Source organism: Curcuma longa, chromosome 15, assembly GCF_044706935.1.
Source record: "Curcuma longa cultivar G26 ecotype Majalengka, Jawa Barat chromosome 15, ITB_CL_G26_1.1, whole genome shotgun sequence".
Taxonomy (NCBI): domain Eukaryota; kingdom Viridiplantae; phylum Streptophyta; class Magnoliopsida; order Zingiberales; family Zingiberaceae; genus Curcuma; species Curcuma longa.
The window spans coordinates 1,540,080-1,554,598 of NC_133875.1; the positions used below are offsets into that span (position 1 = coordinate 1,540,080).

Sequence of the window (14,519 nt, forward strand, 5' to 3'; positions counted from 1 at the left end):
TATTACAAAATAAAAAAATTAATTATTTTATTTTAATTAAAATTATTATATATAAAATATTATTATATCAAAATAAACTTATCAAAATAATTTTATTCCTTATACCTATTCGGTCGTAATTAAACTCAAAAAAACTTTTTAATTTTAAATTTTATTATATTAAAATTTTTTTTTTTATCAATTAAGTCAGCATGGACAAGATTTGTGCTGCACGCGTCGCGTCGTCGACTAAAAATTAGCGTTGGATTACGGCGTCGCTTCCGCTGCACGACTCCTATTTACGGTTTTACCCCTCGAAGCTCGAATCCTCCTCGTAGGGAAAGAATATCGCGACCAAAATATCTCCTTTTTTTCCCCTTTTCAGACTCTTGCACACGGAAGCGCCGCCGTCGCCCGCCGCCGGACTCTTCTCTCTCGGCTCGCCGCCCGATCAGGAGGAGGGTGGTTCCTTTGGGGTAGCGCAGCTTACTCGCCGACGAAAGGCGGCGGCTGTGAGCTCAGCCGCCGCTCGCGCCGTCGTCGTACTTCCACGTGCCGTCGCCATCAGTCTGCATCGTTATCGGTTTCCAGTCTTCTTCTGGGAAATATACTTATTTATATGTGCAAAGACTTGCGTTTTCCTCGAGTTCCATTTGCTTCCTCCGCACGCTCCGTCTTGTCTTCCTCTTCCTCTTCCTTCCTTCCCCTTTGTCCGTCTGTGGCGATCTCGAGGTGCGGACGAAGATGGAGAAGTATGAGTTTGTGAAGGATCTCGGCGCCGGCAACTTTGGTGTCGCCCGGTTGATGAGGAACAAGGATACCAACGAGTTCGTCGCAATGAAGTACATCCCCAGAGGCCAAAAGGTGGGATTTTTTTTGTTTTGTTTTGTTTTGTTTTATCGATTTCTCGTCGTCATCCTCGGGATTGTCGTTTCTGGGTCACGCAGATCAATGAGAACGTCGCGAGGGAGATCATCAATCACCGGTCTCTGTGTCACCCCAACATCATTCGGTTCAAAGAGGTGCGGATTGCCAAAAGCCCTAATTAAATCTGGAACCCTAGCTAGAAGATGCTGCCTTGTGCTTGAGAGCGTTTGTTCGGCATTGCAGGTGCTGCTGACGCCGACGCACCTGGCGATCGTGATGGAGTACGCCGCCGGCGGAGAACTCTTCGAGCGCATCTGCCTCGCGGGAAGGTTCAGCGAAGACGAGGTGGGTTACCTTTCCCTGTCATTCCCTCCTTCCTTCCCCTGATTTGGCAAAGTCTGCTGCTTTCTTCCACAACGTCAGCATCACTCGCTGTCTGATTGACTTGTGGCATCGGCAGGCGAGATTTTTCTTCCAGCAGCTCATCTGCGGCGTCAGCTACTGCCATGTCATGGTGAAACTATTGCTTCTCCATTAGAAAAACGTAATCTTTCTGAAAAAAATCGTTAACGAAATCGATGCCGACCTCAGCAAATTTGCCACCGGGATCTCAAACTGGAGAACACCTTGCTCGACGGCAGTCCGGCGCCGCGATTGAAGATCTGCGACTTCGGCTACTCCAAGGTTTCTCTTTCAGTCCCCCTACCTTTCTCTTTTCCGTGATAGAATTCCCTTCCTTTCACCTGCCATTTGCTTCGCGATGACAGTCGTCGGTGCTCCACTCCCGCCCCAAGTCGACGGTGGGCACGCCGGCATACATCGCCCCTGAAGTCCTCTCTCGGCACGAGTACGACGGCAAGGTTAGTTCGGTAACTCTCTTCCCAACTTTCATCCTTTCTTCCTCTCGTATTGATGTGAACTCAGACGTAGACTAGTGCAGTGCAGTGCTCCGTAATAGTCGATAAGGTCTGGACCACCACCAATTCAGTGGTTGGTGTGATCGAATTAATTCCTGTGATTTTGACTTGCATTTATGCATAAATCTAGATGCCATTGTGAATCCATGAGTGATCCCTCTGCTATCAGTTCTTAGTTGAATGTGTGTTATACATAACTTTTACCTCATGCTTTTCAGACTTTCCTTTCTTCTTTGTGAATTTAACAAAAAAAAGTATGTTTTTGGTGATCTTTCTAAGATTTGTTTCGAGTTCATGTCGCTATCTTCAAAGATTTGTGATATAAATTGAAAGATTCTGCACTGTAAACTTCTCTATATGCTCATTGATCACTTGCAAGAGGTGAAAGAGTTCATACTACTATCATTTAAGTTTAGATTCAATGGCCCAGATGGCTGATGTATGGTCGTGTGGGGTAACACTCTATGTGATGCTGGTGGGAGCATATCCATTCGAGGACCTTGAAGATCCGAAGAACTTCAAGAAGACGATGGCGGTAATCTCTCGGTTTCACAAATGGCTAGATGCTCAAACAACAATGGATAAATTTGATGCTGTTTTTCTTTGATCGCAGAGGATAGTTTCTGTGCAATACAAAATACCAGAATATGTGCACATCTCCAAGGATTGTAGGCAACTACTCTCCAGGATACTTGTTGCTGACCCATCAAAGGTAATACCGATTGATTCTCCGAGTCGATATGTGAGAATTCTCTAGTCGCAGGGCTTAAGCATCACGAGCGAGTTTGTCTTTGTTCAGAGGATAACGATCGGTGAAATAAGGAAGCTCCCCTGGTTCTTGAAGAACTTGCCCAGGGAGCTAACAGAAGTAGCTCAATCAGTGTACTACAAGAGGGATACCACCAACCTTTCCTACTCGCCGCAAAGCGGGGAGGAGATAATGAGCATCGTCGAGGAGGCAAGAAGCATGGTTCCGTCATTGTCGACGGCCTTGTCAGACTTGGGTTTGGCCAAGGAAGATGAGCTGGAGGGTGGCTTACAAATGAAACCTGAGATTAAAGAGGAGGATGAAGAAGATGATGATGATGATGATGATGAGTATGAGAAGAGGGTGAAGGAGGTTCATGCTAGTGGAGAATATATGCAATTGGTAAATTAAAGAGACAAAAAGAGAGTGTGGAAAGGGAGAAAAGGAAGACAAATGGTATGATTCTATTCTCTTACAATACTTTTTGCTCAATCTGATCTTGTTTGTTGTTGTATTGTGTGTTTGTTGCATAACTAAGTGAGAACACTTTGTAATTGTTAATGTCAATATAAAAAGCCTTTTGTATCATGCAAGTTTGATTGTTGCAAGGGATTCCTATGGGTTCTTTTTATAATAGGTAGATGGTTTTTCTCTTGGTTGGTCTATTAGGAGAAAAGAACATAATGGAGTAAAAGTAGTTGATAGTCCTCTTCCTTTGTCTTATATAAAAAGAAAAGTTCAAGGATGCGCCTTATGAAGAGAAGTTTAAAGGACACACCTCTTAAAAGAATATTTTTATAACTACGGTGTCGACCTTTGTATCCTTTCATGTGCTAGGAGGTCGGGAGGTCGCCAAGTCGAGAAGTTGATAGGTCGGATCGGAGTGCTCGGTAGGTTGACAGATTGAATCAGAGTACTAGGCAAGTCGGGAGGTTGACACGTCAAATAGGAGTGCTCGATCGGCTTAACCAGTCGAAGACTATTGACCAAGTCGGGAGCATACCATATGGTGTTGATCAAGTCATGTCACATGACTCTTGACGTTTCCACCACATCAATATTTTTTTAAAAAAAATATCTTTTGACTAAGAGGGCTTTTTTGATTTTTACCTACTCACCTTTTTTTTAATTTTCTCTAAGAATATATTCTTTCAAAGGAGCTTTGGTAAATTTGTCAATGCCACGTGGAATTTATATTTATATTGATCAAGTTTTGAATCATACCACACAACTTTTATATTGATTGGGTCCTTTTTCTCTTCTACAAAAGGTGAAATCTGCCACCCTAGCGGCCCCACACAATTGGTCCCATGACCATCTATAAAGAGGTAAATCGAGAAATACAGTTAGCTATGTATATTGATTAGGTCCTTGCACATAGCTTCTGTCGTCTCTACTGCATCAATGTATCAAACAAACTAAGAGCGCTTTTTTTATGTTTACCTATGCACCTTTTTAAATAATTTTCTCTAAGAATATATTCTTTCAAATTAAAGAAATGAAACTCAATCTCCAAGAGGCTTTGGTAAATTTGTCAAATATTTCTTTAACATAAGATGGAATCTGCCACTCCAGCGGTGTCATACGGTCGATCCTACGATCATTTATGAGGAGATAAATCAAAAAATTACAATTGACTACTACGGAGGGCATTGTCTCGACTTCACTAAAATTCGACTCTTGCTCATTTCAACAAGTATATCCTGTTGTGACCAATTCAACTATGTCTTGGGGGCGATAAATTTGTCAAACATAAATTTTGCCTCCGTTGCTTCCATCCACCCATTTCCGGTGGAAAGCCAATTGCTTCCCTTCCCTTCCCATTTCATTCAAAGTAAACACGAGAAAATATTTTGAAATTTGTGCATTTCTAAGAAAAAGCGCAAGCAAACGTGCTATAACATACATAAATAAACTCGATTTATCTTTTAATAATATAGGGAAAATTTTAGAATCAGTATTTTAGAATTATCTTTATACTCAATCGAAAATTGAAGAAATTAATTTACAATAAAACATAATTAAAATTTGATCATTAATACTGTACCACGGCATGGAAGCGTGACACCACGTCGAAGGGCCCCAATAATTATAGCCAATGAAAAGACAGCACGCCAATATCATGAACCATTTGACCAATCAATGTCGTTGTTTCCCCTTAAGCACTATTATACTTCTCCTTAATTTTATCATCATCAAAAGGAGTCTTTTTTTTAAAAAAAATTACAAAACTTCGTTCTATTTATATTTTTTATCTTAAAAATATTTTTATTCTAACCTAAAATGCTCTTTGATTTTTAAAAAATAGAGTGTTATTTTGGATGATATTTTTTTATATTGAAAATGTCCTTATTATAACCTCTTTATAATAGTCGTGTTCCGGCTAAATACCATGGATGGTCAAGTCACCAGTCAATGAATTGTCCGATGTAGGCAATCTTATGACCAAATTAGATGGGGGACTTCCGAAGCGAGCTAACGTCCAAAGGCTCCTGAAAGGCACTCACAGAAGAGGTTAGACTGGCGCCGGGGAATTCCGACAAGCCATTCCGACGCTCAAGTTAGGGTTCCGAAGAGGAACAAGGGAGCAAGAGCTAGTGAGGAAAGCAGTGAGAGGGGTTTTTCAGACGGACCTCTTGCATGGTGGTGAGTTACTCCTTTTATAATCAACCTTAGGGTTCCGTACGCGAAGTCGGCTGCTGTACACCTCGGGCCCATACACAATTACATAAAGGACCTTCGTTTTGTCTCCTCTATTTCTAGCTGTGCGCTTAAGGGAGACACATAGGGAAAGCTCGAGTCTGATTCTCCATATCTTCCTTTTGGTAGTGTGTGCAGACCACGAGGTTAAAGGAAGAGGCCACGTATAACGACTTGATGTGTCTTTAATGCGATGGCGTAGCAAGGACTGATGTCAGGGGACATCATACTCACGTTGTTGGCTAGCACATTCCTCTTACAGCGGCGACACCTACAACTAGTGTCAGGGAGTCACGGTTGAGGCTATAGCCTAGCCTGACAGAAGTGGAGTGGTCGAGTTCGTATATAAAAGTGAGATTGACTAGAGAGAAACATTCAGGCAAAGCCGCTCGCTGAGGCGTCAGGAGACGAGTTGAGAGTCTTCCTGCGCCGAGAGGGATTGTTTGCCGAGACGTCGTGAGGCAGGACGAGAGTCCTCCTTTGCCGAGAGGGGTTGCTTGTCGAGACATCAGGAAACGAGACGAGAGTCCTCTTTTGCCGAGAGGGGTTGCTTACCGAGATGTCAGGAGGCGAGACGAGAGTCCTCCTCTGCCGAGAGGGGTTGTTTGCCAAGACGTCAAGAGACGAGACGAGAGTCCTCTTTTGCCGAGAGGAGTTGTTTGCCGAGACGCCAGGAGACGAGACGAGAGTCCTTCTTTGCCAAGAAGGGTTGTTTGCCGAGACGTCAGGAGACGAGACGAGAGTCCTCCTTGGCTGAGAGGGGCTGCTTACTTAGATGTCAGGAGGCGAGACGAGAGTCCTCCTCTGCCAAGAGGGGTTGTTTGCCGAGATGTCAAGAGACGAGACGAGAGTCCTCTTTTGTCGAGAGGAGTTGTTTGCCGAGACGTCAGGAGACGAGACGAGAGTCCTTCTTTGCCAAGAGGGCTTGTTTGCCGAGACGTTAGGAGACGAGACGAGAGTCCTCCTTTGCCGAGAGGGGTTGTTTGCCGAGACGTCAGGAGATGAGACGAGAATCCTTCTTTGCCGAGAGGGGTTGTTTGCCGGGACATCAGGAGACGAGACGAGAGTCCTCCTTTGCCGAGAGAGGCTGCTTGCCAAGACGTCAGAAGGCGAGATGAGAGTAATAGTGGCGAACCGGGGTGGGGCGAATGCTGCAGGCCAAGATGAGGCAAGGGACGCGAGTGCCACCTCGACCTCAGTTTTGATCCTGAGAAGACTTGGAGAAAAGTCACGTCACCCGTCTTGACTCCCCGCATCAAGCAGTAATTGCTACACCACGTAAAATAATAAGTCAATTTAACTCGATTAAAAAATATATAGAAAAGAGCACTTTTATATTAAAAAAATCTTTACAAACTCAATCAAAATTATTTAAATTTAATCAAAAACCATTTTTCAAAAGGGTTTAAATCATTATAAAATTATTATAACAACTAGATGCTACATTGATATTTTTATGATGATTTCAATTTTTCTTTAAAATGATTTTGATAAAATTATTTTAATAAAAATATATTTGATGTATAATATTTTTAATAAAAATTAAATTAAAAAACTATTTAAAGGTCAATAATTTGGAAGTGTTTCCTTGTCGGTAATGGAAATTAGTTTGAAAGAGGTGGAGCCTTTCTCTCTCTGAGTGGGCCAGCTGGCCGGCCGGCGTCCTGTAGTCCCTATAAATAGCATACGGCGCTCCCCAACACACTGTACGATAACGATCCTTCCGATGGAGGAAGCGGCGCCGCCCTCCTCCAAGCCCACCGACGACGGATCCAAAGACGATTCCGGCTCCTCCTCCTCCCGCATTTCCGCCCGCACGCGCTCCCGGCCCTTCTCCGCCCCGGCGTCTCCGCCGCCGGCCTCCTCCGCCGTCCCATTCTCCTGGGAGCAGCGCCCCGGGATCCCCAAGGACCCGTCGCCGCCTCCCCTTGCCTCCCTGGGATCTCCACTCCCCAACCCCCTCCTCCCCCTCCCGCCCCCTCTCCGCTCCCGCTCCGCCCTCCCTGCGCTCCGCAAGAGGCGCTCCGGGCCCTCTTCCTCTCGCGGCGCCGAAGCCCCCTTCGACCCCTTCGCCGCCGCGCTCGCCCTTTGCGCCAGGGGCCTCATGGATGATCAGCTCTGTGGCTCATCCCTCCCGCGACGGTCGGCGGCGACCATCGCCGATCGCTTCCGAATCTTCGATTTCTACGGATCCTGCAAGGCGACGTGTGCCGTAGTGGACGACGCCACCGTTCGCCTCCCTCGCCCCGGATCGGTGGCTTTGCTGGGTCGTCGGCCTTGATCGAGATAAGTACATAAACTATTCCACAATTGGGTGCTAAACTATGATGTCGATTACTTTGTTGTGTGCTGATCGTTGGCTTGTATCAATTTCTTGCGCTACTGTGATCATAAGTAATAATGAAGTTTGACAAAGTAGTTCATGATATTGAATCCAAGCTACATGTATGGAAATTGAAATCATAAATGCTAGAAAACAAAGCATGTTTGAAAGGTGAGAGGAAGATTAAAGTTTGACTGGTTGGTGAAGTAGAAAGTGGTCAGTGGAAGTAGAAAGTGGTAGTAGGAGCCACATCTATTTCTCTAGTGCCTTGAACATACTGCCATAATCTTGCACAGTGGAACAAGTTGGAGAGTTGACATCACACCAGTCATCCATTTCAGTGGTTCTTTATGCAACTGGTCCAGCATACAATTGGCCTTTTGGTGAAAATTATTCACCAATCCAACAGCCTCAATACTTGAGCCCTGTGCTCCTTTGCCTTTGACATGAAATTAACTTCATTAAATCCTTTCAGGTTCTTTACAGCATTCTCTTACAGCTATGAATTGTGAGAAGTGATTTCTGTTTAAAATTGAAGTCTTCCAATTCTCCTGTCAAAAAACATGATCTTGATGTGTAAATGACAAACAGGTGCTTCTGTCAATGATTGTTGTTCTTAACTTCATCCTAATTTATCATTAATTGTGTGGTTATTATACATTTTTTTTCTTGGTTTCCATCAGTTGTCATCAGATTTATCATAAATTATGTAGCTTGAATAGGTTTAGCATTTTTGTTTTATATATAGTAAAATTCCTGTTCCCTAAGTTGAACATTGGACTTAATTACTAGGGCTCTCACAAATCTCTTTCCTGGCACATTCCTAAGAGGACTGTCAGCAACAATTAGTATGGATCTAGGATTCAATGCCAGTGAGGCAGAACAAGGACACTGATATGACAAGGTCTTAGCTTTGCGAGTTGTTGGCAAGTTCATTCAATCCTTGTAGGTTGATGTGCTAAGCATCCTGTAAGTCAACTTAGAGTGCATTATATTTCAACAGAGAAAAAGCCTAACTAGGATTTGTCGACCTCGATTGTCCTTGAATTATCTTAACAGGTCGGCCGGCAAAGAGACTGGTTCTGTTCTTGAGACACTTTCTTCAAACTAAAGCTTCAGTGACTCATATGGTGATGCAAAAAGCACCATTACTATCACCTGAAAATTACTTGTAGCTTTGAAAATTTGAACCAATCTTAAGTAGTGAGGATTCAATTTGCTGAAGTCCTCTGCAAAGAAGTTTAATGAGTGCTAGCTCCAATTATTTGATGTTGACTATACAAATAAGGTCCTTTAAGCTAGCTTTTATAAAGGTCTGATACAACTTATAAACTTTTGTCATTCAGATTTGGGATAGGCATTGGTGGATTCAAGGATAGAGATAACAAAAATGGGATTAGTTCCATTAGATATTGTTTTCTAATCTATTAACAGAGGCACCAATGTGCCATTTGGCAGACTTTGAACCCTAGCCAGCTCACAAATCCCTCCTCTTGAATAATTGCATGAAGTGAGCATTATTTTAGGCCTTGAGAGTGGAAAGGAGATGGATCTCTGGCAGTCCTGGATCTGAATCATATAGAACAGAAGAAAGTACAGACACAACTGAGATGTGTCAGATGTGTGTAGGGTAGGGTTGCCATAGGGAAATGACAGTGTGCCTCTTTGTCAATAATATTGCTAGGTTCTCAGGAAGTGCACATAATTTATGTAGTTGATGAAGAAGCAAGCAGGCAATGTACATGGTGGACCTGATGGTCATGATGTTACAAAAAAAGAAGAAAAAAAGATGCTCGTCGGTTGTGGTGCAGTGATAAAGTATTCAGAAGAGCAATTCAAGGTTTGAATCTTAAATAGGACGAATGTCCTGAATGTTGACTTCTGAGTGTGCATAAACTATATCTTGAATTTACTCATTCTTCCAAGATTAGTCGGATAAAATCCGGATATTTGCATTATCAAAGAGAGAGAGAGAGGGAGAATGATGATAATGACAATAGAGCTTTGATTGGGGTCCTCCTGACATATAATTAAACATAATCAATCCTTTCATGGCATTAACTAAATCAAGGAGACTTTGAGAGTTCTTTTTGGATCATTAGTAGTTCTCAAAAAAATATTTGATTCTTATTCGAAATTATCAAATTCGAGTTGAACTTGAATATGCTTCATAATTTTTTTTGAGTCAAATTCGAATTTATAATATTTTATTCGATTGTTGATGAGTCATTCGCGAGTCGAACTTGAATTGAACTCTCTTTAATTTTATATGTTGTACATAGCTTTGGTTTAAATATGCTCAAATTAAGGATCGAATAACTCGATCCAAACTCGAATTTGAATCATTTTGAGCTACAATTCGATTCTACTTGAATCACAGTTCGAACAACTTGAACCGACTCAAGATCAAATTTCATTTCGAACCAAACTCAAGCCAAAATTACTTATATTTTGGAACTTTGAATTGAATTTGAATACCACGCATATTTTTCAAGCTCAAACTCGAATATCAATATTTTTATATTATCCAATTTAGTTCGCCTGCACTCCTAGAACAAAGAGAGTCAAGGTCATGTCGAGAAACATCAATCCGGGCAAATTTGAGGTGCACATGTGCCTCCTTGTGAGCTATTTACAAATGTTGTTTGGCTTGGCTCCATGTGGAAGTAAGGACATGATCACAAGAGCTATAAATAGGACCAAAGTTAGATCAAGAAACATCAACAAGGGTAAATTAGAGCTAACAACAAATGTCGTCTGACTCCACGTGTCATCCTTTGATTGCATAGTGGTAGGGTCGACGTAGGACCATGGCCATGTCAAAAAACATCAACAAGACAAACTAGAAGTGCACACGAATCTTCGCGTGAACTGATCACAAATGTCCTTTAGCACCACACATCATCCTTCAATAGGACCTTCAACACTACATATGAAATTGAATTTGCCCTAACTCAAATTCAAACCCTTTCTACTTGACCTTAGAATCAAAGTGGTTCCAACTTTGAAAAACCAAAGATCCAAGGGTGGGTCGTTTAGTTGAACGAAAGTCATTTATAGCGCTCCGATTGGCTCTTATAGTTCGAGCGAGTTGGACATTATAAATTTCTTTTGAATTGTAAATTTTGGTAAATCTATAAATAAAATATAGGTAAAATTTAGTGATCAAATTTTGTAAATCTTCACATTAATCTCACGTGATTATATATATATATTCAAGTTATGCTACTATTTTTGTTATAATTAAAATTATCATATCAATGCCTTGTGAATTAGATCCATGAGCAATAATTCAAAATATATTAACTGGATTTTAAGGATTAAAATTGGCCAAAATATCTTGTTCTTCTAATTAAGATTTAAATGTAATTTTCCAATTTCTTCCCCACTGACCTCTAAAATTTTAAATTATTTAAGCTCTTTTTATTTCATCATTAAGATATTTTTTTAATAGAATTTTCTTTGGATCAATAAGAAATATTATTTTTTAAAAATAATTTTTTTGAATTAAGAGAAGTCATTTTATTAATATTTTTTTGAAACTTACAAATTAAATTTAAACTTTTTCTCCCCTTTTCCCGCCATAATTTTACAAAAATAACTCTAATTTTCCCTCAAGTTTTAAAATCTCAAAATGATCATTTATAATTTGAAGTTCATGTACCAAATAACCTTAAACAACATTATGTTCTAAATTTAACTTTATTTTTAATGAGGTCCAACATGTGTATTAATATCGAATGTTTATATATATATATATATAGCAATAAACAAACTTTCATCCCGCGTTTTCCAAAATCCCAAAATCCAAAATCGCGCGGCTGAATCTTCATTTGCTCCACGGCGTCGGGCGAAAATCGCTATTGGATCCCTAGCTTCCCTAGCCGGTACCAGACGCCACGAGAAGACGCCGCCGCCACACAATCTCGGCGAGCCGTCGGCGTCCATTCCCCGCGAGAAAAAGGCGCCCCCCTGGATTCGTCAACAGACTCATCTTCGAAGGTCCCTACCTTCCCTAGCCCGTACTAGACGCTGCGCCGCCGCCACACAATATCTGGGAGCCGTCGGCCCCTAAACCCTAAACCCTAAACCCTAAACCCTAATGATGTCAGTGAGGAGAAGACCTTCATTAAGCCACCAGTCGACGCAATATCTCGACCCTCAGTAGTAGACTGAATACGCTTTCCTCCCTCGCGCGACGCAGAGAGGATCACCGGAGGGCCGAGCCGCCTGCGACCGCGAAGGAGATGCGACGCGGAGCGCGGAGGCGGAGTTGGCAAAGGAGCGTCGACGCCGGCTGAGATGGAGAGAGGATGGCGTCGTCGCTCGAGACGGCTGCTAGGGTTTGAGCGACGGACGACTTGCAGGAGGGACGACGGTGACGGGGATACAAACTCCGCAGGACACAAAGGAAGCGGAGCAGAATCGGGAAGGCTTTCGAGCGTAGGAGGGCGATTTTGGGATCTCAGAATCGCCGTGGAGAGCAAACGAGGGAGAGGGAAGCGTGCCGATTTTGAGGTTTGGCCGCGCGATTTGGGAGAGGCGGGCTTTTGTAGGGTTTCCTTCGTTGTATATATATATATATATATATATATCATATGCTCAAAGTAATAATATCAAGCGATATCTAGTTTTATTTTGTTATTAGCATTTCCAAAATACTAAGATTTAACATTTTGAGGTCTAACATCATTTAATATTTTGATGTCAATATGTTTAATGATCAATGCATTCTCTCCAAATTGATCTCTCAAGAATGTAATTAATTGGTCAATATGGTTAAAAACGTTGGTTAAACACGGCTTAACCTCCTTAAGTTGTGCACACTACTAAATCCCATTGAGTTGTCTTGTAAAATATTTTCTAAATTCACCTATTCGAATCGTCCAAGAATATATTTGACACCCAATCTCTATGAGAACATAGTGTTTGAGCTCTCTAAGACCTAACACCGACGATATTAATTTCGATATCAATATCCCCAAAAGACTAATATGATATTGTTCCTTTATCAATTTGACACCCTCAAGAACTTAGCAAATACATTCAAATTTCATCTAGGTCTTTTAAATTTGTTGAGTGTGAACATTAGATTTTTTTGAAGTTGTTTGTTTTGGAAAAAAAAAACCCTTAAATAGATATTAGTGTATGTGTCTTGTAGAGTGTGATTATAATAAAATTTGAGACATTGTTTATTCACATTTATTGTGGAACATTAATGAAGTCCTTAGAATCATAGATCCATGTCAAGGGATGTGAGGGAAAAAATTTATGATTCCCACAATCTTTCATTAAAAGAAAATGAGAGAAGGTGCCTTCAAGCATAGTGGGACAAAAAAGTGTTCAATAAGTTACTTAAGTATTTACAATTCGAATCTTAGTGTATTGTAACATATTTTCCTTTAATAAGAAAAAAAATTTGAGATATTGACTACTAGAACAAGGAGTCACTCGTACTTTCTAATTTATTCGATGGGTGAACAAAAAGAAAGGTCAGGCAGCCTCCAAGATTAATTCTCCACCATTAATTACCTCTAAAGAACTAAAAAATCTATTATTAAAGAGCTAAATTTAGTGCTAAACAATAAGATTTCATCCACAATACTAAGGTGCAAATGATTCGAATCTATTTGCAAACTTTTTGAACCAGTTCAAAAAATATTTAATTTGTATTCAAAATCAATTTTGAGCCAAACTCCAAGCACATTTGATAACTTTTTCTAATCAAATTTGAACCCATAATTTTTTATTCAATTATTCATGAATCACTCACAAGCCAAACTCAATCTAAATTCTAATTATTTTTGCATAATTTTAATTTAAATATATTTAAATTTATATCCAAATAATTCAAATTTAAATTATTTCAAAATATAATTCAATTCTATTCAAATCAAAATTCAAATAATTCAAACAAAGCTCAAGATAAAATTATTTATATTTTTAAATTTCAAATCAAATTCAAATATTACATATATTTATAAAATTCAAACTCAAATATCAATATTTTCATACCCAATGCTCATGAAGAATCAAATTATAATAAATAACAAATACATATTCAAAATGGAACTAAGATATGTTTTTTGTTTCACGAATTCTTATCTATCAATTGTTAAAGCTTAAGGACTTGTGTGAACAAAGATTAGCAGGGTAATTAGTTTAAAGTTTAAAGTAAATAAATTTTAGTAAAAATCAAAGTTTTATCCTCTAGATTTCATAAAGCATCATCATTGCATGTTTAAAAGTTAAAAAAATGAAATAAGCACTAAATCATCCTAGAAGCTTTAGTTTTTGATAAAATATAAATAGAGACTTTTAAATAGAGTTTCAAATTTAAATGAAAACTAATGATCATTACTCGATCATTCACTACCTCTGTCAACTAGCTCGAAACATCAATAGCTGGCAATTAATGACTGAATATTCTAAATTATCTATGAATGTGCTCGTCCATTAATGTCCGAGCTATTACAATAGTTGCTTGGGCAAATTTTATCATAATCGATCCAACATTCAAACACACACGTAAATCTACTAGATTCAATGCAATCTAACACAAAGGAGTCTTTCATCTATACAGATTTATAATATCTATTGTTGTAATTTAATATAAACCAATTATATTGCCCTAAAACTCCAAATATAAAACTAAACTTTCATTCATATTAAAGTCAATTCTATATACTATTTTCTTCCAGTGCAAATTTTCAATCACATTGGAGTCAATTTCAATCAATTTATTATTCAGTTTTCCAACAACTATTGTTGAATTAAGACTTTGAATTGAAACATTTGGATTTTGAAGTCAATGAGTTGGTGACTTTGACTTCACTTCAAGCTAGACCCATCAACAACAGCTGAACTAAAGTCAGGCACAGTAATAGTACACATGTTCTATTGTAAAATTCAAACACTTATAAGGGCACCAATGTAGAATATGTTCTTCTATCATGGTAGGCAATGAATCCATGAAGTTGTCAAT

The 14,519-nt window shown here is 39.9% G+C and overlaps 2 protein-coding genes across 2 annotated transcripts; both read left to right on the plus strand.

Moving 5' to 3' along the window:
• Window positions 1–356: 356 nt before the first annotated feature.
• LOC141845743 (serine/threonine-protein kinase SAPK7-like) lies at window positions 357–3,111 on the plus strand. Its single transcript, XM_074733739.1, has 9 exons — window positions 357–843; window positions 927–1,001; window positions 1,090–1,191; window positions 1,307–1,360; window positions 1,438–1,530; window positions 1,614–1,706; window positions 2,194–2,298; window positions 2,377–2,475; window positions 2,563–3,111. Exons 1-9 carry the CDS (start codon window positions 724–726, stop codon window positions 2,920–2,922), a joined length of 1,101 nt encoding a protein of 366 aa, XP_074589840.1. The 5' UTR covers window positions 357–723; the 3' UTR covers window positions 2,923–3,111.
• Window positions 3,112–6,932: 3,821 nt separating this feature from the next.
• Window positions 6,933–7,635, plus strand: LOC141845773 (uncharacterized). The gene has a single exon (XM_074733776.1). It carries the CDS (start codon window positions 6,938–6,940, stop codon window positions 7,490–7,492), a length of 555 nt encoding a protein of 184 aa, XP_074589877.1. The 5' UTR covers window positions 6,933–6,937; the 3' UTR covers window positions 7,493–7,635.
• Window positions 7,636–14,519: the final 6,884 nt, after the last annotated feature.

What these genes read in the sequence shown, in the direction of transcription:
- LOC141845773 (XM_074733776.1), top strand. Translation starts at nt 6,938, where the DNA reads ATGGAGGAAGCGGCGCCGCCCTCCTCCAAGCCCACCGACGACGGATCC.
- LOC141845743 (XM_074733739.1), top strand. Translation starts at nt 724, where the DNA reads ATGGAGAAGTATGAGTTTGTGAAGGATCTCGGCGCCGGCAACTTTGGT. An exon ending in TCAGCTACTGCCATGTCATG is followed by an intron (nt 1,361 to 1,437) that starts GTGAAACTATTG and finishes TGCCGACCTCAG; the next exon opens with CAAATTTGCCACCGGGATCT. An exon ending in GCGACTTCGGCTACTCCAAG is followed by an intron (nt 1,531 to 1,613) that starts GTTTCTCTTTCA and finishes TCGCGATGACAG; the next exon opens with TCGTCGGTGCTCCACTCCCG.